The sequence below is a fragment of the Dermacentor variabilis genome, unplaced genomic scaffold (assembly GCF_050947875.1).
Source record: "Dermacentor variabilis isolate Ectoservices unplaced genomic scaffold, ASM5094787v1 scaffold_15, whole genome shotgun sequence".
NCBI classification, from domain to species: Eukaryota; Metazoa; Arthropoda; class Arachnida; order Ixodida; family Ixodidae; genus Dermacentor; species Dermacentor variabilis.
This window is the reverse complement of record NW_027460313.1, coordinates 3866846-3891103: the sequence shown is the minus strand read 5'-3', so window position 1 is coordinate 3891103 and position 24258 is coordinate 3866846. Positions and strand designations below refer to the sequence as shown.

At 46.5% G+C, this 24258-nt stretch overlaps 1 protein-coding gene across 1 annotated transcript in view; it reads right to left on the bottom strand.

The window, feature by feature from the left end:
* LOC142567974 (tachykinin-like peptides receptor 86C) overlaps window positions 1-24258 on the bottom strand; it is a 376423-nt gene that overhangs the window by 5793 nt on the left and 346372 nt on the right. Inside the window, exon 4 of the mRNA XM_075678072.1 lies at window positions 8311-8507. Within this exon, the coding sequence (XP_075534187.1) occupies window positions 8311-8507 (197 nt within the window). The remainder of the gene's footprint in view (window positions 1-8310; window positions 8508-24258) is intronic.

The following is a 24258-nucleotide window of genomic DNA, read 5'->3' as shown; positions in this document are numbered from 1 at the left end:
ACACCATTTATTCATACGTGTAAACCGGATTAATGATCACTCCAACAGGTCAGCAAATATAAGTATCTGGGTGTAACAGAAACTAGTAATCTTTCTCCGAACCTATAACAACTGTTTTTCGCCTTCTGTAAGTTCTGCTTCTTACAGCACAAGCTTGGGAATTCCCCTTCGAGCCTTAAACTTCGCAGTTATTTCACCTATAAAAGACCCAAACTAGAATATTTTTGTCTTGTTTGAGATCAATCTAATATGTTATCTAGATACCTTAAGCTATCCAAAGACGAGCTGCTAGATTTATTTATTCTAAGCTTCATTTACTGACTCACCGACTGCGGACAATATTGAAAAACTCGAAGTACGTAGAAAAGTCTAAACTTTTTTTATTTGCTTATTGTAGCTAACTTAGCCATTTAACTCGTTATATATAGATACCAAGCCGATTTCTTTCCCCTTATACGATAAAAGAAACTTAAAGCAAAGCGGCGAGACCCATTCCTACTGGTGTGCAATAAATGGTGTAAAGGTAATCGAAAGTAAATGAATTGGCGTTTTAATTATGCGCTTATTTTTTTTGTTTTTTTATTCATGGTACGCTCAAGGCCCGAAGGCATTACAGAGGGGAGTGGGAAAACGGGAAGGATAGCAATGAAATACGAAAACTAAACAATGCAGCATATTAGTAATTTCTAATTATACAAAACTATGCAATATGTTGCCTAATCGTTGCAAGTACGACAGATAATGTCAACAATTCCAGTTAATACAATGTTAACCCGTGTCAATCTTAGTCGTTTGCAAGTACGTCAAGTAACTGAAATACCATGTTAATAATTCCTAATTATACAATGTTAGCTAACGCCTTACAAAGGAGTTAGTTGCCGACAATAGATACAATTTCACATGGAAGGTGGTTCCACTGCCGTGATGATCTGGGAAAAAAGATTGACTGAAAGTGTTAGTGTTGCCTGTTTGAAGTCCGACCTTATGGCGATGATCGATGCGGCTCGACAGGTAATGAGGCTTAAAAATGAAGTTACTGAAGGGAGGAATGGCAATAAACTTTATGATACGGTGCAAAACGTGCTATTGCTATTGTTCTACGAGATGCAAGGGATGGAAGAGATAGGTTGTCCTGCATTAATGTTACGTTTATAAATTGAAAATATGAATCGGACTGAATTATTTTCAACATGCTCGAGCGAAGAAATAAGGTTTTCACGATACGAGTCCCACACAGCTGCAGCGTATTCTAATTTAGGGTGCACTGATGACTCGTGAAGTAATAATCTTAACGATGGCGGTGCTTTGGAAAACTGGTACCATAAGTAACCAAGCATGCTATTAGCCTTACTTATTATGTACTCAGTGTGAATGTTGCAAGTTAGTTTTGCTGTTATATGAACTCCTAAGTATTTGAGGTGAGGAGCCAATTGGAAAAATAAAATGTGGGCACGGTAAGTGCTAGTGTCCAATGGTTCGGACAGCGAGGGCAGATGGTCCTCGCATAATACGTTTAATAAAGTTCCATTCCAAAGACATGTACAACGTGGGCTATGATGCTCCTGATTCCAGGTACCCGTGCGGTAAGATATGGTGGTGATGGAAATCTCCATGCTGGGATTGCCGGGCAACTGGAAATGTCTCAGCCACGGAGAGGCATCTGCAATGATGTTTAGATGTGTGTTGAGAAAGGGCGATCATTATTCATAAATGATGATCATGATCCCGATCATGATCATAATTCGCGCAGTCATTGCCCAGGTGAAGTAAAAACAAACATAGATCTGCATGAATTAACTGGCGATAGGTTGTATGAAGCTTAGAACGACAGAAAGCTGAGCTAGTTGGTAAGTATTCATTATGCAAAATAGAAGTGAGGCGTTCGTGTTGTCCACTTCTCTACTCTTGTGTCCTGTCTGCACGCCTCACTTCTATTTTGCAGGTTGTATGAACATAACGCTAACCATAACACTTAGTAAACAGGTGCGCAAATGGGGAGGAAGTAGTCTTTATACCTCTGGAAAGTTACATCACAGCGTTGATATGATTTAAACACTAATATCGGAAACCTTGGCCTTACTGTGATGGTGTGTGCACAACCGCACGGCAACTGTAGGGGGAACAATGAAGTCAGGAGAAGTAAAGAAAATCGACAAAATAAAACTAACACCAGGTAGAAAGAATTAAAAAAAAGAAAAACAAGGAAACTTTCAGGGGTTTCGAACTCCAGAATCCGACTGAGCCCCAGTGCTCTGGCGGGCTAGGCTCCCGCGGGTCGAGCAGCCCGGTCGCTGGGATATGGCGGCGCAATTACAGGTCGCGACCGTCCGACGGACGCCAGGACTGCGCCTCCGCGCCCCGGACGACGTATCTGAAACACGCAGGGCGAGCTGCTGCGCTAACGGCAGGCATCCCTTCTGCACGGGGTTACTCAGCGGAGCCAAACCCAAGCAGGAACACATCCCGAGAAACGATGGCATGCGAGGCAAACCACGCTCGCCCGTTTGGGCGGCCGATGGGGTTGCAAAATGCTACCCCTCTCCTAAACCGCCGGAGGACCAGGCCAAAAAAAGAAAACATCAGAGGTGTAGTGAAGAATAAAATTAAGAATAAAATAAAGTTCAAAGATGTTACTCAGCACGATCACTACACGCAAGTGAATACCACCTGAGGTGCGGAGTAGTGCGCTACGGCCAGAGACGAAGCTGAGGACAGTACAGAGAACGACGACGCTCGCTGATGTCGCGCGGACTGTCTTCCATCTTGTATGTCACTGTATGCATTGTAAATGCCTCTAAATATATTTAAACCTCTATTTTCACCGCAAAATTTTGATACAGGTTGTGATCTCTCCAAGACATACGACGTATTTACGCTGCGGTAGCTACTTGGCTGTGTCGGCAATTACAGCCCAAGGCGAGACTGCTTCGTGCACGTCGCCACAAGCGCCCACCGTCATTGTGGCGCAACCGCGCGACCTTGGAACCTTTCGTAGGAACCTAGGAACCTTTCGGATAATACTTACGTTGGCGATTGGCTTTAGCTACACCAGCGGATGAGCGGGAGAAATTACTGGGACCAGGCCGTCATGCTCGCTAGCTTGGCCTTTTACCTCATGGACGTCTGGTTTGAGACCGACGTAGAGGAACTCGTCAGCTGGAACTCGTGCAAACGAAAGCTCACTGATTTGTTTTCTAAGCCTGTTGGACGCCACCGTGCTGCGCAGAAAGACTTTGCGTGCCAAGTTCAGATTTGCACTAAGTCCTATGTGACATATAACGAAGACGTGCTTGCACTTTGGCGCAAGGTTCACGAGAGCATGCCGGAAGTGCTAAAGGTCGTCCATATCGTCGAAGGAATCGCGGACGAAGCGTTTCGTCTCCTAGTCTTCAAGAACTATTGGACAGCGCAAAACATCATGTTTAATGGCTCCACTTCGAAGAAACCAGAAACCATCGCATTGTCCACTACTTTTCTCAGCTTCCTAACACTGCTGCAACATTTACCTTCGAAGACCTCCATCTCCAGCCCGTGCCTGCTGCATCCGACAGTATTGTGCGCATCGTCCGCTGGGAGATTGAAGCTGCCTCGCCAGTTCCTCGCCAGGTTCTTACCCCAGATAATTTCTATGCAGCTATATCCCTCATACAGACCGCTGTACGACAAGAATTTGCCAACATCGAACTCCAGTCACTTTGCCCAGTAAACAGACGCGGCGTAACCGATTTACCACGAATTTCGTACTCTCGTCGTCGTTAACGAAGCCCGGAAGAATGGCCCTCTTCTGATAAAAGGCCTATCTGCTTCTCCTGTGGATGTCTTGGATGCATTTCCCGCCATTGTCACAATTCTTGGAACTCGCAGCCGTGGCCGAGCTTTCGAAATGCCTGACGGCTGCCTGGCAGCCCCGCCCGCCGACACGCATCGAAGACACCGCTCCAACATCGCTGCTCACACTACAATAGCGTTCCCCTTCGCCACGCCCATGTCTTTCCCGCTCGCCTCAGCTTCTTTGCTACCCATCTCCTCCTTACTCCCGCCGCTCCTGGGAAAACTAACGAGGGGAGCTCCGAAAGGTAAGCATGCCATGACAACACGACCCTAAATTCATCTGCTTATACTGCCTGGCCCTCACAGCCTCATGAACGTGAACGTGGACGGTATATCTGTAATTATACTGACTGACACAGGGGAACACATATCGATTATGAAATCGAACCTCCGTAGGCGCGTAAAGGAAAGTCTTAAATCCTGCCGCACACGCTATCATGCGCGCAGCCGATGGTGGACTCCACCTGTTAGTAGGTGTTGCTGCCCATGTTACTCTACCCGTGTGCCATACGTCTGTTTTGTTTCGCGTCTTGGAGCAGTGCCCACACGAAATCATTTTAGGCCTTGAGTTTCTGTCGAGACATTCGGCTGTTATGGACTGCTCTGCGTGTGTTGTCCAACTCGCCCTACCGCATGCCGTTGACCCTCCCTATCCTACGCCGAGTCGACTATGTTGCTCCGATTAAGTTCACTTACCTCACCGAGTCGTGACGTATTTGCCGTTTCATCCAATGCACCTGTCGCCGACGGCGATTACGTCGTGTCGTCCAAAGCCACCGTCCTCCTGTCGCAGAACGTCGCATTCCCACGCACGTTCGTCCATGTATAAGACAACGCCAGCTGTCTTCCTGTGGCAAATTTCGGCCTCTGCCCTCAAGTGCTACTTCCGGAAATATCTCTTGCAACTTTCGCCTAGACTTGCGACTACCATATTTCTGTTTGAACTGGTGATACTAAGTCACCAGCCACTGTTTGTTCGGGCCCTACAATCCGAGCATTGGAACCTTTCGCGACAATGATCACTCCTGACCTTCCGGCCCACCATGCGGACAGACTTCGTTGCCTTCTCGCTTCGCACTGGGATGCTTTCGATCGCAACAACCAGCCACTGGGTCAAACGTCAGTTGTGAAACATCGGATACGCACGGGCGACGCCAGCCCGATTCACCGACGGCCCTACCACGTATGCCCTACTGAGCGCCAAGTCACGCAAAAGGAAGCCGAAAAGATGCTTGCCCGAGATATCATTGAGCCTTCTTGTAACCTTTGGGCTTCCCCGGTCGTGCTCGTCAGAAACAACGATGACTACGGTTGCCTCTGTGTCGACTATCGCCATCTCAACAAAACAGCTAAAAGAGACGTGTATCCGCTGCCGCAGATAGATGGCGCCCTCGCTTGTTTGTATGGTGCAAATATTTTTCTTCGACAGACTTTCACTCCGGGTATTTGCAGATTGCAGCTGACGACGTGGACCGTGAAAAGACCGCTTTTATCGTACCTGATGGCCTCTATCAGTCTAGTGATGCCGTTGGGTTAATGCAGTGCCCCGGCTACATTTGAACACATGATAGACGCTCCCCTTCACGGTTTTAAGTGGCCTATGTGCATATGCTACCTCGATGATGATATCGTATTTTCAGCAACTTCTGCCGCGCACCTCAACCGCCTTTCCAATATTGTTTCTGTTTTACGCAAGGCTAGGCTTCAGCTGAATTCATCAAAATGTCCCCGCAGTCACCTGCAATTTAGCGTGTCCGGGCACCTTGTAGATTTTTCCGGCGTCCGTCCCGGTCCCAAAAAATTCCGCGCCGTGAAAAATTTCACCGTGCCGACCTGTGCAAACGACGTTCAAAGCTTTGTGGGCGTCAGCTCATACTTGCACCGGTTTGTACGCAATTTCGACAGCGTTATACGTCTTCTCACAGAACTTCTCAAGTAAGACGCGGATTTTTTCTGGGGTCCGGAGCAAGCTACCGCGTTCGCTGAGCTTACCGTGCGGGTCCCTTCACCACCAGTTGTCGTCCATTTTGACGTGAATGCTCAAGCGCATGTTCGCACCGATACCAGCTGCCACGGAATCCGCACTCTCTTGACTCCTCGCCAGCGAAGTTGCGACTGCGTACGCTAGCCGTGTTCTGTCCCAAGCGGAGCGCCATTACTCCTTACTGAACGCGAGTGCCTTGACCTCGTTTAGGCAGTTGGTAAATTTCGCCCCTACTTGTACGGCAGGCCATTGACAGTTCACCAATCATCATGCCTTAAGCTGGCTTTCATCCCTAAAGGATCCTACTGGACGTCTCGGTTGGTGGTCAAACGCAGTTGTGCATAAGTGCGGCCGATTGCATGAAGTCACTGATTGCCAGTCGTGCCATTTAGTTGACCCACCTGAGCTTCCCTACAGATGCTAGTATACCTACGTGTTGTCGCTTACTGTGCTTCATAAGATTGGCGGTGAGAAACGACGTGAGCCCTACTAGCGAGATATCATTCTCCAGCTGACTTCTGAGACACCTTCCCCTTCGGTGCGTGTGTTGGCGCTGCAGGATGACGTATTGCACCATTATAACATGCAGCCTGACAGTCCTGAACTGCTCTTAGTTATTCTCACCCACATGTGCGTCAAACTGTCCTCGCACAGCTACAGGTTCTTCCTATAGCAGAGCAGCTCGGAGTCGCTCGGAAGTATGACTGTGTGTGGCATCGCTTCTTTTGGCCCGGTATTTACCGTTCCGTCGGCGGTTACGTCGCTTCCTGTGAACAATGACAGTGCCACAAGAAACGAGCAGCACTCCCAGCGCACCATCTTCAAGCCTTGACGTACCACCGGAGCTATTCTTTAGATTTGGTCTTGACCTTGTTGGCTCTTTTCCGCTATCTGCCTTCTGAAATGAGCGAATAGCAGTCGCTACCGACTACACCGCCGGACACGTGATCACTCAGGCTTCCCCAACGAGCTGTACAACTGATGTCACCGACTTTCTCGAAGAGGTTATACTTCACGACGGCGCTCCTCGACAGCTCCTCACAGACCGGGGTCGCTATTTCATATCAAAGTTTGTCCAGGACCTATTGCATTCCTGTGCCACAAAAGACAAGTTGACAACGGCATACCAGCCTCATGCCAACGGCCTCACAGAGCATCCTAATAGAACTCTGAAAGACATGCTTGTTATGTATATTTCTGCCAACCATCGCGACTGGGATGTCGCTATTTCCCTCGTAACATTTACATATAATTCCTTCCGACATTACCCTTCAGGTTTCTCTCCGTTTTATATCTTGCACGGAAGAAAGCCCATGCTACAATTTGACACGCTCCATCCTGCCGTTCTTTATATGTCGCCAGAATGCGCCTGTAACACCACCTTCTGATCTGCAGAGGCATGCCAAATTGCCCGCCTGCTCCTTACCGCTTAGAAGCAACGACGCTTCTATGATGGCCGTCACCGCGATGCCCACTTCAATCCTGGCGATATGGTGCTTGGTTGAACGCCGTCACGACGAATGGGCCTTTGCGTGTTTATTTCGCCTTACTCTGGCCCTTATCGAGTCTTGCGCCAAGTGACCGACGTGACATATGAAATCCCGCCTCTCGATTACAACATGTCTCGACCTTCCACCGATGTCGTCCATGTCACCCGCATTAAGCGATACCAGATGGGCAATCTTGCGAACACTGGGATGGCGCCTTCGCTGCCGGCGGCCATGTTACCAACCACAGCCAAAGACAAAACTGAGGACAGTACAGAAGTCGACGACGCTCGCTGATGTCGCGCGGAATGTCTTCCATCTTGCATGTCAGTGAACGCTTTGTATATACCTGTAAATATATTTAAACCTGTCTTCTCCCCGTAACAATATTTATATCCTCTCACCATAACACACACAAGACATCATGATACCCATGCTCTAACTCCGCATTTCGTTAAAACTAACATTTCCATTTTTAGCACTATTTCTGAGTGCAACCGTCTAACTGAGCCTTGCCAATTGCATGCAGATTAGAGCCTTGTTTATTCTGTCTTCTACAATGTATTAGTGTCATTTTCACCTCTATTTTGCACCTTATTGGCACCTTATTAGCCTGCTTGGGCTACATTTTTTTCTACAGGATATAATAAATACCCAAAGTAGAAATCTGTCAGCGTACATATAAAAAGTGCATGTTGAGAGGAACCCAAGGAAGTGCTAGCTGTTGTATGGATTATCTTGTTCTCACGTGTATTATATTTGTGTAACTTACCGCACTTTTGCCATTGTTGTTCCACAATCTGTACCCTCTCCCATCTACAATGCTTTCGCGTTCGAGGGTACATGGAATATATAAATTATATATTCATTAATCTGAATCTTCCGGTCACGGATAACAGGCCAACGTTGGCTTTTAGGCGGTAATCCTGAAGGAGCTTATCAGCCTTCAGCATTCCGGAGTAAATAATGGTACGAGTGAATGCATTCCAAGTATCGATGCGTGCTCACCTTTTGTTCATGCAGTAGTACACGATGGGGTTGCACATCGCATGGGACATGGCTAGCCAGTACATTGCCAGGTACACGTGTTGGATGTGGTCCAGGTATGCCACGTGCGGGTTGTGCGAAACGTACACGAAGTATGCGTTGTATGGAAGCCAGCTCACACTGAACAAGGTCACCACGGCTATCAACATGCGCACGACCTGCATGAAACGGAAGCACAAGGAAAGCAGAATCAGCCTATGTAAATCATTCAGACGATGACGTGCAATCTCAAAAGAAGCGTCAAGCCCTAATATTCATGCATGAATACATTTAAATACAGTTTTACTCCGTTAGCGTGCTTTCCATGAGATGCGTTAACAAATCTTTAACCTTTTCTCTTTGTGTACACATTTCCGTAAAAGAATTTCCCACAGTTATCCGTGACTTGTTGCGTCACTTCTGTTTTGATGAGATTTTGTGTCTGCTTGGTGTTCAATTTAACTGGTGTTTTCTTACCGAATATACATTAGAGCATTTGTATAGTTTTCTTAGTGCTTTCTGCTTACCCTTTCCCTCTTTGCAGAGTTACGTTGGCTATATTTTTTTTTTTCGTACGGTTTCTATAAGTTGCTTTTGACCATTTCGTCGGTGGTCTCCTATAAAAAAGACACGAAGAGAAATTGTTCTATATTATGACGCAAACAGTTAACAAACCCAGAAAAAAATTTGAGCTATTTTTCATACATCTCTGCCAGCATAGGAGACAGTTTATTCGTCTTTGTCTTCATCAGAAAGCTCTAGTCTTGAAAAGAATGTGGCGGAAGGCATGAAAAACTACTACAGGCGGTATCCACGTCATTTAATAATATTGTGCTCTATGCCTACTGCCTCGATGGCGATCATAATTTTATGTGTTGTTTCTGATGCGATTCGGGGTGTATTGATATTAGGAACTTTTATCTCTCTTTTGCGTATAGCTCAAGGCCAGCTGCATCGTGACTGGTGACGAGGAAGCGGCAGGGCGTTTTTTATCTCATCGGCAGCGCTCGGCCAGGAACATGCATATTCGCCGTCATCCGACGGGAACCGACCGTGTTCACCGAGCGCACGCTTGAGAGCAGTACGATACCATTGCGCAAGCGCTCCATCACATGGCTTTTTTTCATATTTCGCGGGCTTTTTTTGCAACCCGGAAAAAAGGACCACGTGAGACGTATTGTAAAGGAAAGAACTGGATCGGTGGTTTCTGAAGGTGCTCTACAAATCTGCGAATCATACTTGGGGTCCCTAGCCAATAAATAAAAAGATTGGTAACTAAACTGAATTAATTATTCAGTTATGGGGAAAACAAAAAAAACTGTCTGAGTTACTATGGGCTATTGCGAATAGTATGCGTTCGGTTAAATTCTCTTCCGACGCGTCTGCCATGTTTTAATTGTTGGCTCAAATTATGTGGGACACCCTGTATATGGGACATGCCGCAATATCTTATACTGACGGGGCACTCCGCATATAATATTGTGGTGTTTCTTAGGCGGTAGTAAATACATACAAAACGATGAAAAAGAAATTCTACACGTTAAAAAATTCCACTGCTGAAAGTGTTAGGTTATCGCATTTTTGTCCTCTCCCACACCTGTTATGGTCCCTCCATGAACTGCAGAATGGGTAAATAACTAAACAATTAAATTAATTCTTAATTAATGGTTAATTAATTATAAATTATTAATTAATTACTCTAATTAATTAATAGCACCGCCAATCCGCACGGCGTTGTAACACAGTACAAATCGTATTTTCTCCAAACAGCAATGTCACATTTTCTCACAAGCTGACAGTTGAACGTCTGCTTATTTTAAGAAACTATCTCATTTATGTATGAGAACGTTCCATCAGGAACTGGCATTAAATAATTATTAGTATATTTTAATTATTATAAGACAACGTCTCCTGCCTTAATAACATTCCTGCAGAAACGAAGGTTCTCATCTTCATCATTGTTATCCTGCATTTCTTCTACCGTGTTTTACCTTTTTTCCATGCCATATAAGAACTACATCAATTTTCCTGAAAATTAAAATTATTTCAAGCGATACTATCAAATTTCCGGAGTCCCCCACTACGGCGTGCCACATAATCAGAAGATGGTTTTGGCATGTGAAACCCATAATTTAATAATTGCGTTTTAATGCGTAAGCATTCTTTAGCGAGTACCCCAGCCCTGTCACGCGAAAATTCTAATGACTTTTATGTGCACAAAAATCTGTATTTTGTAAACGTAAGGCATTTAATCATTATGACAGTGTAAATGGAGATGATTGGTAGCTTTATAAGCGATAAGGAACGCTTTAAACTTGGGGATGAGCCAAGTTGAAATCTGGGGATGGACCAATTTGAAATTTGGGGGTGGGCCAACTGAAATTTGGCGGTATGCTTATGCATACTTAGTCAACTTCAGTGCCGTTTCTGTATTATTTTTCGGTTCTTGAATTTGCTTTGAATTAGGCTGCTAGGAACGCATGAGTGGGCGACAATTATTATTTGGTTTTCCCACGGATACAGGCACCGTACAGGGGGTGTTCACATGATCGAGCAAGCTTGTTCGCACTGAAATTGCACAAACGTCCCATTCAGTTTCACATTGAGAAGGCAAACGCATGGACATACGATTCACTGGCGACTAATTCATTACTCGAAGGCGCGCTGAATGTAATACCTGTGGTGCACATGCGCGCACAGGCAAGAAAAAAAATGCCGAGCACAGAGGGATGTTTCGCAAACAATACTAGATCAGATGCACAAAATAAAGCATCTTTTCATGTGACAGAAAAAATTTCTGCAGTACGAAACTCGCCTCAAAGCTCCTCTTACATCACTATATACATATATTAACCATTCATGCAGCTTTAAGAAGAAAGCAACCTCCTCATAAACGTTACCTTCTGCATTCTCGATGCTGTTATCACAATTTTTCAAAATTTTCTACACCAGTGGGGCAGGCAACTGGTCCAAAATCATGTGCCTCCATCGAATACTGCGGCCCATCGGCTTGAACTTGAACCAAGGAGAAAGAGTGTGCCGTGCGCAGCGCGCCCAGGTGGCGCGCGAGTAGCTGTGAGGAGGAAAGCGCCACGGGAAGGAGTTGCGCTACTTTCAAGTTATGAAGGTGTTTTACTCCGTTCGACCGAGCGAGGGATCGCTTAGCTAAAACTTCTTTTTGTGCCCGGCTCCGCTGCCGTCTGCGCTCACCCGCTGATCCCGCTGGCCCCTAAGCCCGCTGAGATATAACTCTCAAATGTATCGCGAAATGAAAACACCTATACTGCTCACGTATAACGCTCACGTATACGCTAACTTTTCGCATTAGGGAGTATCGTAATCCTCGGGAATTTTTTTCCTTCTTGTGCTGATGTAACAGCTCTAAAAAAAATAAGAATTACGTTGATAGTTATTCAACCATTTTGCAACACGGTCAATTACAGAGAAGGAAGTGGCAACCGCCAAGGCGTCTGTGAGTGAGCCCACTGAGCGCGCGCTTTCGCGCGTCTCTTGTACACACCGCCATTGCTGGTGAGGTACGCAGGCACAAGACAAGGAGACGTGAGTTTGCGGGCGTCGGCAAACGTGTGCTCTGGGCTTAACACTTGGAGAACGCTCGCACGCGCACGCACTTACGCGTGCATGCACGAACACGTTTTAGTAGGTAAGTCACCTGCGTAGAGTTCAATTTTTTTTAAAGTAAGAGCATCGGCCACCTAGAGGCACAAAATGAAGTGCACCAAAAAAGAACCGCCACGATGTTCTGTCCTAGCCATCGTATCAGGCAGATACATGACTCGTCGGGGACTGAGATCCCGCTTGGAGATTTTTACGCGCAGAATGCTACTGGAGCTGGAATTACCATGGTTGCAGTCGCCCTCCCCCCCCCTCCCAGACTATCTTTCCAATTGAACTTCGGTAAAATATATTTGGTGTGCTCATTTCAATTGCGAGGCTTCAAAAGAGTCCCGTATGTTCATTTTTCGTCCCCACCTCCCCATGCCAGGAGGGGGTAATTCGCGCGCGTACTGCCTTCCGTGAACGCAGTAGCCGTTTCGCAGGGTCCCTCTCCGAAATAGAACCGTGATTCAGCATTCCCTGCAACAATCGTAAAAAAAGTTGCCTAAGCATCGAAGGTTAATAAGGCAGAAACTTGAAGGAAATGTCGCCGGCTTGTGGCAATGCAATCAGCAGAAGGCTATTCAGAGTCCCCCAAAATGCGGGCCAAAATCCGATCAATCTTGGTGCAATAAATTCACCGGACCCCCAAAGGGCTTTCTACATGCTAACGTAGAGACTGCACAAAAAATAACCGGCACCTATTTAATCACAAAACTGAATAGCGTACTCCGCAGGCAAGCTCGAAAGCCTTATGTTTTTTCATTAGATGTTTTTCCTCCTCCTCCTCGAAAACATTACTTGCTACGAAAAACTCGAAAGACACACTCAGCGGCGTTCAATTGGACATTAATCCTTTCGCATTCACAACTCATAAGAAGTGGTGAAGTGTCGTATGATTGTTTTTTTTTGTCCTTTGTAAGTTGTCTAAACACTGGCATAGGAGGACACTTCATGCATTCTAGGTGTACTTTTTTTGCCTAATGCATCATGAGGGCGACATCTTCGATACCATTGAGGATGTAAGGCCATGGACAGGCTAACCTCAAATGACGAAGCGACAATCGAAAATTACCGGTGGTGCACGGCGTTTCTTCTAGAACATGAACCAACAACGAGATAAACGCTACCACGAAAGTACCGACAGGTGCACCGGCGTGAGCACAGTCGGCCAGCCCTTTATTCCCTAACGCTTGTTTTTAAACTGGATTATCAAGAACATGTTCTTCTAGCAGTACTGGAAATTAATAAAAAGTTGGAAGGCGAATAAACCTCCAGCTGAAGTCGATGAAGGACTAAGTGTTCCAGAGTGCATTGGTGACGGAGGCAGTGCCGGATTCACTGTGCAGCGCACTCTGTCGCCTGCCACCTCGAGTGAGAGAAGTGCGAGCAGCGTCGGACTCTTAAATGCCTTCACTGCACCATCTTCGGGCTCGGCCCAAATTTTGACGTATGGTGAATAATTTTAACTAATTTCTGGGGTGCTACATGACCCACAACCACCTGGTTGTGAGGCACACCGTTAAGTGTCTGTGGCGTAATGTACACCAGCATCGGACTTCTTTGAAGTAAAAAGAATTGCAGTCTGGCTATAAGGCCGAAGAAATGAATGCAATAGCAACAAGTTACAATGTTGCACCAAGTAAGGCTCGTAGCTTTAGTGGTAGTATGAATCACAGCAAAATATAAGCTCACTAAGCAAATACAGTCGTGTGTCCTGCGCAGAAACACATGAACAGAGAGAACTCGATGACCGCAAGCATCATAAGTAAGAGCTACAGGGTCTTGTCGGCGTTGTCACCTTGCATCGATTGCGCGTTCTCGTACAGCAGCATGCTGCCTGCCAAGGTCGTCTTGGCCGTTTGCGGGCCCACCTGCCTTCAATGCAATTAGCGTTTCCCTGGAGCTCCTCGGCCGGCGTTCCGACAACAAGCCGGGCCATGTTTTCGCAATGTGGGAGACACAGTGTTGCCCTGCAGAAACCTCCACCTTCAGGTACTACCATGGCTTTTACATGTGAAAAAACGAGGGAACAAACCAGCAGGGCCTACGTAGACTGCGTTACAATTTGTTCCGCCATGCTACGCTGTGTAACCAGAAGTCTCGGAGCTTTTTATGTGCACCATTTCTGCGTTATATATGAAAACGCCCCGACATCCTTCACCATCTGACGTTCAAGTTCCTACTCAAAGGAAAATCGTACAGGTAATGCGAGCAGTGTTATCCAGGAAATGTGTGAAAACTAAAGAAATCAGTCTTTTTATGTGTAATTCTCGATGACGCGAAACACCACAAGGAGTGGTCACATGATGCATGTTGCAATGAAAGGGCGCCAAACATGGCCTAATGGTTCCAGCATCGAGAGTCCTCTTCTCAAATTCTACAATAGAAATATTTGGTTATATATATGCATATAGTCGGCCTTCGTCGGTCGGTACATATATATATATATATATATATATATATATATATATATATATATATATATATATATAGCGAGAACAGTTGGGACCATCAATATCTATGCTCTCGAGCGAGAGCCCTACGACACAGGCCCAGTAGTATGTCCAAATGAGCAAATCAAGCCTACGAATAATGCCGGAACGAATTTCCCCGCGCGCAAGCGGCCAACCAGGAGGCACGACTTAGCCAGGAAGGAAACGCCGAACGATTTGTTTGAGGCGCGAAACGTGAACGGTCTCCGGACCACGGTATTACCGCGCGAAGAAACCTGAAATGGAGTGACACGATAGTTCTCTAGGGATGTTTGTTCAGTAATAATGTAGGGTCCAAGGAAGCGTGATACAAACTTCTCACGCAATTCGGGTTGTGCGAATGGCCGTCCAAAGGAACACTTCCTCTCCCGGACGAAAGGAGACGTCTCGATGAGAGAAGTCGTAACGTTGCTTGCGATCTGGCTGACTGACTTTCGTGTTGAGGCGAGCATGATGGCGACATTTGTCGAGCATCGATACGAACTGCTTGGGTATACTGGCCGAGTTTTTGGGGCAGTTAAAAAAGCGGCGTCGATGGTGAATGTCGGGGAACGGCCGAAAACAAGGTAGAAAGGTGAGTACCCCGTAGTTCGTTGGATAGGGGTGCTGTGAGCACACGTCACAAAAGTTGAATGTTTCTCCCAGTTGTTGTGGCTTGGCCCGATATACATAGCTATTGTATCTGTTAGTGCGCGATGAAATCGCTCTGTTAAGCCAGTTTTATCGTGGTAGCGGATGTCGTCTCATGAAATGCGCCACAAACTCCGATACTGCATTAAACTTACAGTTTAACACGTGTAGAAGTACCCGCGGAAAGCACGAACTTACCCTTATTGTACCCTAGGCTAGAACTATCGCTTATCAATTTTCATTTTTTCCTAGAACGATAAGAGAATGGAACAGGCTTCCACAAGAGGTAACGAACAAGCGTACTGTCGACTCTTTTTTTATCGGCTATTTCTCAGTTGTGAGCGAAGCACGCAATTCCTTTCGTACGGAATTTTTATTCAACTCGTGTTATTAGTTTCAGAGATATTGTTCTGCGCAGTAACGTACAAGTATGATCTGTGTTGCACTGTGTGTGAGCTTGCTGTGTTCGAATTTTATTTTGGCATTTTCTTTCCTTGTACAATATCCCTTCGTATTCTATGTACCACTCCTACTTTGGCTGCCAAAAAGCAGCTGGCAGTATTTTCAAATAAATAAATAAAAAAAACTTCTTCGATCATTGTTGACATGAAAGCCTCGCCGTGATCACTCAAATCTGCACGAGCGGCATCATGCCGCCGCACAATGGTGTCCGCAAAAAAGGCGGCAATATCTGAGGCCGAACTAGAGCATAGAGGAGCGGCCTCGACGTGCCGTGTGAGATGGTTGACAGCTGTCACGAACCATCGATGACCTGCTAACCTTATGGGCAAAGCTCAGACCAGGTCCATCCCAACAATAGCAAAAGGTGTCTCGGGAGATGTGCATGACTGTAAAAGGCCAGCAGGAGACGAAGTCAGTTGTTTCCGCCGTTGACACTGAACGCAAGCGACGTACTTGACCACAAAGGTAGACATGCCTGGTCAAAAGAAACGGCTCTTAACATGGTTGTATGTTTGTGGAAGCGCAAGTGACCCGCATATGGGTCATTGTGAAAGGCGTCAAGGACCTGTGTGCGCAGTGGACGTGGAACAACCCAGCGGTGTCCGACGATGATGTTAATATAGCGGTGCAGCACATCGTATTCGAGCTTAAATAGTCGCAGTTGTCGACGTAATGTTGTATTTGGTGCAGGAGAAGTTCCGCACAGGCGATGGAGAATGCGGTTGCAGTAGGGATCAGAACGTGGACACGAGGCGGATTTAGTGCCATGATTGGAAGATAGCGTGTGAGTAAACGGTGGCGGTAATAACGTAAGTGGCGACGTCTCATCGAGTGGCGAGCAATGGATGGACGTGTTCTAAGGCAATAGTTGCAGGAGGCAGCCATACAGATCGTCGGCATCTTGATGCTTTTTGCTGCACTTGTCCACAGCGTGAGAATCGTACTGTTGCAATCGGAGCGTCCAGCGACTAAGGCGTCCAGACAAATTTTCCACTGACAACAACCAGCCTAAGGAGTGATAGTCGATTATGATTGTGAAGTGGTGTCCTTAAAGATATGGCTGAAATTTTCGTTTGGCCCAAACTACTGCGAGGCATTCCTGCTCTGTTATCAAATAGTTCTGTTTTGCATCCCTTATTGCGTGGCTGTCATAAGCAACAACTCTCTCTCATGTAGTGCTATCACGCTGTAGAAGGACAGCACCGATCCCATGGCCACTAGCATCGGTGTGCAAACAAGTTGTTGCGTTCTCACCGAAGTGGTCGGACGTTAAAGCTTCCTTGAGAGCTCAAAAGCAAGTACGCAGTCGTCTGTACAAGTGAAAGCAGTACGCGACATCAGCTGCTTGTGAAGCGGCGACGCCATGGCAGCAAAATGACTGATGAAGCGGCAGAAGGAGGATTCCAGGCCCAAGAAACTTCTAAATTGTTTTTGATTTTCGGAACGAGGGAACCGATTCACGGCAGCAACTATTTCAGGATCCGGTGGAACACCATCCTTACTGATGTGGTGGCCCAACACTTTGATGTTCTTTCTGGCTAAATGTCATTTTATTGTGTTGAGTTGGAGTTAAGCGTTGGATATTCATGTCAAAACTTCGTTCAAGCTCTAAACGTGTTGACGAAATGTTGTAGAACAATAACAATGTCATCTAAATAAGACAAACAGGTCTTCCACTTAAGGCCGCATAAAACTATGTATATCATGTGTTCGAATGTTGCAGGAGCATTATATATACCACAGGGCATTACGTCGCAATCGTAAAATCTATCTGGTGTTGCAAATGGTGTTTTTTCAGCTTCCTGCGTAGGTACTGGCCAGTATGCTGATCGGAGGTCTAGACTTGAAAAACAGTCAGCGCACTGGAGGGATTCAATGGCACCGTCGATTCTAGGCATCGTACATACGTCATTGCGCGTGATTTAATGAAGTGATCGATAATCAACGCGAAATCGTGCAGATCTGTCTTTCTTCCAGAAGGACACAACACGAGACCACCAAAAAGCGGACGACGGCAGAATGATATCTCTTTTGAGGATGTCATCAACGTTGTCCACAATGATTTTCTGTTCAGCGGGAGACACCCGGTGTGGGTGGTGGTGTACAATTGAACTGCCTTCGGTTTCGATGCGATGCACTGCGGTGGAAGTGCGCCCTAGAAGCTCGGAGTAAACATCAAATAAAGCGCTCTCTTTCTGTAGTAGGGCCCTAAGCTGTTCATTCTACGCTGCACTCAGATTGGGATTTATCGCTGCTGTTATAGCAGCAGTCACAGCATGATCATCAGTTGGGGTGGACAAAAAGGTTCGGTGTCAGTAAAACAAGTCACAGTGGCACCCAGGGAGAGCAAAACTGGAGAAGAAGAAGGGTTAAGTACAACCATAAATGCTCTACCATCGTGAAATTGCACTGGCTAGCAACAAGGCTAAGCCCGCCAGATATGCAGCGACCGCTCAATGCAAGGAAAACATCACCCTTAACAATAGAACCAGACGCCAGTGTTAGAATATGGTCATTGCCCGGAGGAATGGCACAGCTGGTAAATGTGTTGAAACGCAGACTTTGAGCTTCGACATCGGATGAAATTCAGTGTCATTCGCTGACGACAAGATATTAAAGCTGACATTGAGGACCGGAAATCCCATCTCTAAATCAGTGCGTGTGTACACGAAGACAGCATGACAAACTGAATATGGTGGAGGATGCCATCAATGAAAACACATGTAGTGCAAACACAGGAGGGCTGAATAAGAACTGCATTAGAACAAGAGAAGGGCAGGCCATTATACAGTGTCTTCACGTTTCATGAGCGAGAACACAAGTCAGTACTAATAAAAGAAAGCGATGCACTCGTGCCAAGCAACGTTTCAGCCCGTACACCTTCAACATACACCAAATACATCAAATAAAGCGCTCAAATAAAAGCGCATCAAATAAAGCGCATAGGCAAACGTGCATTTGACGGGCGTTCCGGAGAAGTTTCATGTTGTCCGAAGGAGGTAGCTTTCCCTCCCGAAGCTGCATTATCTAGTTTCCCGGGCGGTGATCGGAGGTCAAAGTAGCCGGTGGAATGAGAAAAGAGGAGCGGCGCATCCGTGACGGAGAGCGACGACGCGGGAAGCGCAATGAACCGGCAGCGCTGAATTCCTGCGGAGAGTGTGAACGTCGTGGATAATTGTAGGGCGAGCGCCGACATTGTGGTATATGGCCAGAAAACTCATCCCTTTTAAATCCGGCATAGCCACGTTCTTCGTCTTGTTCACAGCGTCGGCAAAACCTCGAAATTTGGGCACGGATGCGCAATAGCGGCAGATATGTCGAGCTGGTCTCCAGGTGTTGCAAGACTGAAGCCGTGGCAGTCTTGCAGTGATAGGATTCAAGGAACTACGCAGTGCAGGTGCCTGCTGTGGTGGCTGCTTGGTGACTGGCACTATAGAAGCAATGTGAGTGTAAGATGGTGTAGGTATGGGGTGTGGGCCCGGCACTTGTGGGCACGTCACGGCAGCTATTTCTTCACTCCCGTTATGGCATAGGCCACCACCAGGAGGTATCACATGGATCTCAAAAAGGATTAACGAAACTTGTGGGTAGAGTTCCTCTCGTATGATAGAGTGAATCGGTGCATGCCGCTCGCCATGGCTGGACACCCTGAAATCAGGTTGCTTTGGTGTAAGCGGATCATAAGAAGCTCATCGAGGCGCTGACACGTACTGATGATGTCTTCGATGGTTGTGGGGTTCACACTACAAGAGCCTTGAGTGCCACAGTCCCAATAGCCTTAAGCAGGTGGCGTACACTGTCACTCTTCACCATTGAGGTGCTAACACGGCGGCAGAGAGTGAGGACGTCCTCTACGTAGGAAGTGTATGACTCTGCCATGTGCTTCTTCTTGACGATGCCTGAGCGGAAAGAAACGTTCGAAAAAATATGGCGTACGTAATGTTTAAACGTGACACAGTTTACGAAATGGAGTTTATGGTTACAACACCAAGTTTTAGCGACACATATTACGTAGAATGCGACGTGCGCAAGTTTTGCAGTTTAGTTGCAGTAGTTAAATGAGCTCATGCTCTCGTACTGCTCCAATCAGTCTTCGACGTCCTCACCACGAAGTCCAGTGAGCACATGAGGACCCTACAGAGGGGTGGTGCCCGTCAAAGAAGGGGTTCCCGCCGTAGCAAGCAAGGTTACTGTCGCGGTGTTGGTCTGCTGGTCTTGCCACATGGTCAAGTTGAGTTCGTAGAGGCGACATCCCGAGCAAAGCTCCAGGGATGTAGTGTGGTTGAAGGTGGAGAGGGACCGAGAGCGAGATGACTGAGGAACCAGACAGCACACTCCACCACTTATGAGATAACGTTTAGGCCGTCAGAGTCTTCAGACACGCGTCCAAAACAGTGATTATGAGTATGTACGGATGAGAAGGTGAAGTGTATGAATTCTGCTCACAATATATATATGTATATATATATCAGTATATCAGGAACAGCCCACAAACAATATCACCAAGGGCAGCAGAGGCAAAATGTTGTGCAGTTCTTAACTGGAGTAAAGAATGTATAAACAAATGAGAATGATAGTGCATGAATAAAAAAAAACGGCTGACCGCAGGTGGGATACAAACCCACATCTTCGCATTACAATTAAACGTGCGATGCTCCTGCTTATATATATATATATATATATATATATATATATATATATATATATATATATATATATATATATATATATATATATATATATATACACGGAACATCACGGCGACCAGTGGTCCCATGGGGAATAACCCAGTACCAGATATAGCGCACATTTTTAGGCTGCACCACCTCCATGATCGGCCGAAGAAAGAGACTACAAACACACCAGATATGGCACAAAGGTAATCACCCGCTAAGACATAATTTGCCTTTAAGAAGAGCAACGTTATTGTTGAAATGGCACGAAAGGCAAAATGGAATAAATGTAGGTGTTGTATCAGCTATAACTTGAAGAATACACGGGGATGGGCGCTTGCAAGGCTGTATCTTTGCCAAGAAGCCAAAATTTCCCATGTCACGATTGACGAATTGTTGTTACGATGACACAGGACAATTGTGGTAGGGTTTATGAAGTTGTTGGGTCATGCTACGTCAGTTCTGGTTACTTGACATTTCTGGTTGGCAAATCTAAACAATATCACGTGTGAGTCGACCACATGGCGCGTCAGCGCATTATAACGGTTAGAAACGGCCCGGTCGTTGATGGTATGCGCATGCGCGCATAGCGCACCACACTGTGAGCATGGTTTGCTATTCTGTTCGCATCAGGAGGACACATGCGTCGTTGGGTTATGTGTCCGGTGTAATTGCGAAAAAACAGTGTGAGGCGGAACAGGTGCGTGCCCAACTAAGACAACGTATATGTATTCGTGGTAGCAAAACTCCCATAGAAGCCCAGACTACATTATTGTACTCATACGTCCTTCAATTACGGCTTATTATTCATGGAAGCACCACAGTGCCAGCTACATTTTGTGGTCAAGTTTTCGGTGGAAAAAGAACATTCACCGACGGTTACGATACTCTACAATGCGAAATTTGAGCGCAGCTATAGACGTGTTTTCATTTCACGAAATATTAGCTGGCGCGGACAATCTGTCTCGTGGGGCACCGCGCTAGTCGTGGACGTAACGATTGGGGACATTGCCGCGATCGTTAAAATCGAGGACATTGCTGCGCTAATCGGGGACATAACGTCAGGCAGCGCGTGGGTCATGCGTGGGCGCGATTCACAGCAGCAGCCGCCTTAGACTTTCACTCATGCAGCGCTTTGCTTCTATACAGGCGGCGCGCGCTACTCGGAAGCCATCTCATAGTCATCGTCACCACAAAGCTTGTCTTGTGCGGAACTACGCTTTTCTTTTCACGCTTTCACCATAATCTCCTCTTCCGCTTTCCTCCTCGCGCCATATTCGCTGTCGCCGTCTTTCATCTCCCGCTGAGCTCCGCGTTCGCTTTAATCCTTCGCTGCGCTTGTTCGCTCAGTTACGAGGGGCAATACCAATGATACCGACGCAGACACTCGCCGCAGGACCGGGCGCCTAAGAGCTGCGCTCTAAATGGTCAACGCTGGCCACTCATTGCACCAAGTCAGCCACTACACCAGCTCACGTCTGTTGCCGCTACTACATAAACAGAGCTCACAACAGCAGAAGCAAGTAAGAATATTTGCCATAATGTCGCGTCACAATGCGGCACGAACGCAAGACGTGCAAATTTGGGTTAAAGCGCTAAAAAAAATTTCTGCTTAGCGCAGCACTTGCTGAAATTTTGCAGAGAGATCGCATATTGGTGTTCGTGCCGCTCAGTGTAACATTTGACACAGTTAATTGCCTGGCCTTAAAGAAAAAAGTGCTCCCTTCGTTTATGGAGATGCTAGCTGCTGCCGCTATGGCGCAAGCCTACACTTGCATCACCGCCTGCCAGCAACTGCAGAAAGAAGCATTTACGGGAGAGTTGCCGCGTCTTCCAGAAGAGAGGGCAAAACGCGGCAACCCGCTCAGACAAGCTGCTTTTGGCAGCCTCCGTAGGCGGCGAAACAAATTTATGCTTCTGCCGTCGCGGCAGCGGTTGGCATCGCCATAAACGGAGGCAGATTTGCACTTTTTTTTTAAGGCCAAGCAATTAACCGTGTTAGGTGTGACGCTGAATGACATGAACTCCAATATTCGTTCTTTCTGCAAAATTCCATCCTGAGCAGTGCAGTGCGGTAAGCTCAAAATCTTTTTTTAAGCATATTTGAAGCGAAATTTGCACTTTGCTCAAGAGTTATTCACCCGTAGAGTTATTGACCCGCCTGTATTTTAGCCCTCAATCTGTAATGGCAGGTATTGAACCGGTGAGTCTAAGAGTTTTGAAAGAATTCGGAGAACAGGGCTCACGTAGACTTTTAACAACCTGTAGCGCATGCAGGTGTCTTTGTACGAATACACATCTGTTATTTTGGTGTCAAGAGAAAAGCAACCGTGCATTGCACTAACTAACAAAAACCACACTGTCATCTCCACTAGCACAGCACCCTGCGACCTGCATTCTTCTCTGGCTCTGACCACACAGCTAATACACTTTGATAATAAACATGCAGCTAATAATTGAAGTTCCCGATCAAATTTAATAAAGCTGATGTCATATTTGTTGCCGTTACTTTGTATTGCTACGCATAAGAGAGTTCTGCTGACATCCCAGTGCTCAATACGGTACTGCCATCTCGGCATATCTCCACGCATCGCCACGAGCAGAACTGCATGATGTCTGCATAATTTCGTACCCATAATTGTTTCTGAATGGAAACAAACATCCTGTGGCCGCATTTTCTTATTTTTATGACATTGTATCAGGATTAACAAATGTTTCCATAAGTTCCGTAATGGATGCCCACTTTCGACTCGCCGTGGTGGTTTAGTGGCTATGGCGTTACGCTACAAAGCGCGAGGTCAAGCGATCGAACCCCGGAGCCGCGGGGGCGGCATTTCGATGGGGGCGTAACGCAAAAGAAAACGGTCGTCCACCGTTCAATGGGTGCACGTTAAAGTACCCGATGTGGTCAAAATTTATCCGGAGTCCCCCACCACGGCGTGTCTCATAATCAGATCGTGGATTTGGCCCGTGAAACGCCAGAAATAATGATTATTATGATGCGTCATTTTCACCAACTGGCGTTTTGCTCCTTGAGGGGTAGTTGCGCTGATACAGTACGAACCGCATTTAGGCCTCGCTTTAGCGACGCATGTGAATAAACAATAGACAGAATAAGATGTGTTATCTGCAACGCCCTTTACATGTTCCTTTGGTATTAGTGGAGGCTAGCATGCGCCATGGAAATAAGACGAAACTACCAATAATAAGAGAAATTTATCAGCTCATACTGGGTACTGAACGTGAACAATGGGGCTCCGCGGATATTAAAGGGAGCATGTGTTCACTTCTCAAGCGGGCACCGTAGCGGACGACGCTCGCAATAAGGAGTGCTCTTGTGCGCCAGCACGTAATACGGCAGTACTGCTGGTCTCGCCGCTTCTAGCCCTTATAAGGCGCTGGAAATTCGAGCGTTGACCATTACACTGTAATATAAAAATTCAGGAAAGGCGGTATTTTATGTGCTTGGAGGTTGCCACTGTGACGTAAGTGCGCTTGCATAGGTCGGCAACAATAAGCACGGGGGTCCCACCTGCAATGCGCCAAGCTTAAAAAATAAAACTAGCCATATATACCAGACAAAATATTGCGACCGACGGTGATTCGTCAGCAATTGTTTCTACAGACAGGGGCATTCTTTCCGTTTAATCGATTTAACTAGCTATCATGAATTATTTAAACAATATATGTATTACTGGTCTCTCGGCAAACACTGCTCTGAAATATTTGCGCACAAAAAACTTGCCTGTAAGAATTTGGGTTCTCTCCCATTCCACCAAACTGTTATCGTGGGTATAAGCATGCACTGCGCACTTGCTTTAGGCATAGAGCCTGTATATTTCGCGCAGCTGCTGCCAGCTGGTAACTAATATTATGCGAATGTTACCGTCGCATACTGTGCCATGAACCCACATCGTCGAATAACGTGAACAATGATTGCCGTGAAATTTCATATGCAGAGACAAAGAGCTGACAAAAGAAGCGTAAGAGACAAATTTACGGCAGCTGACCGAGACGTGCAATGTAGGATTTGGTTCCACGTTCCTGCTGCC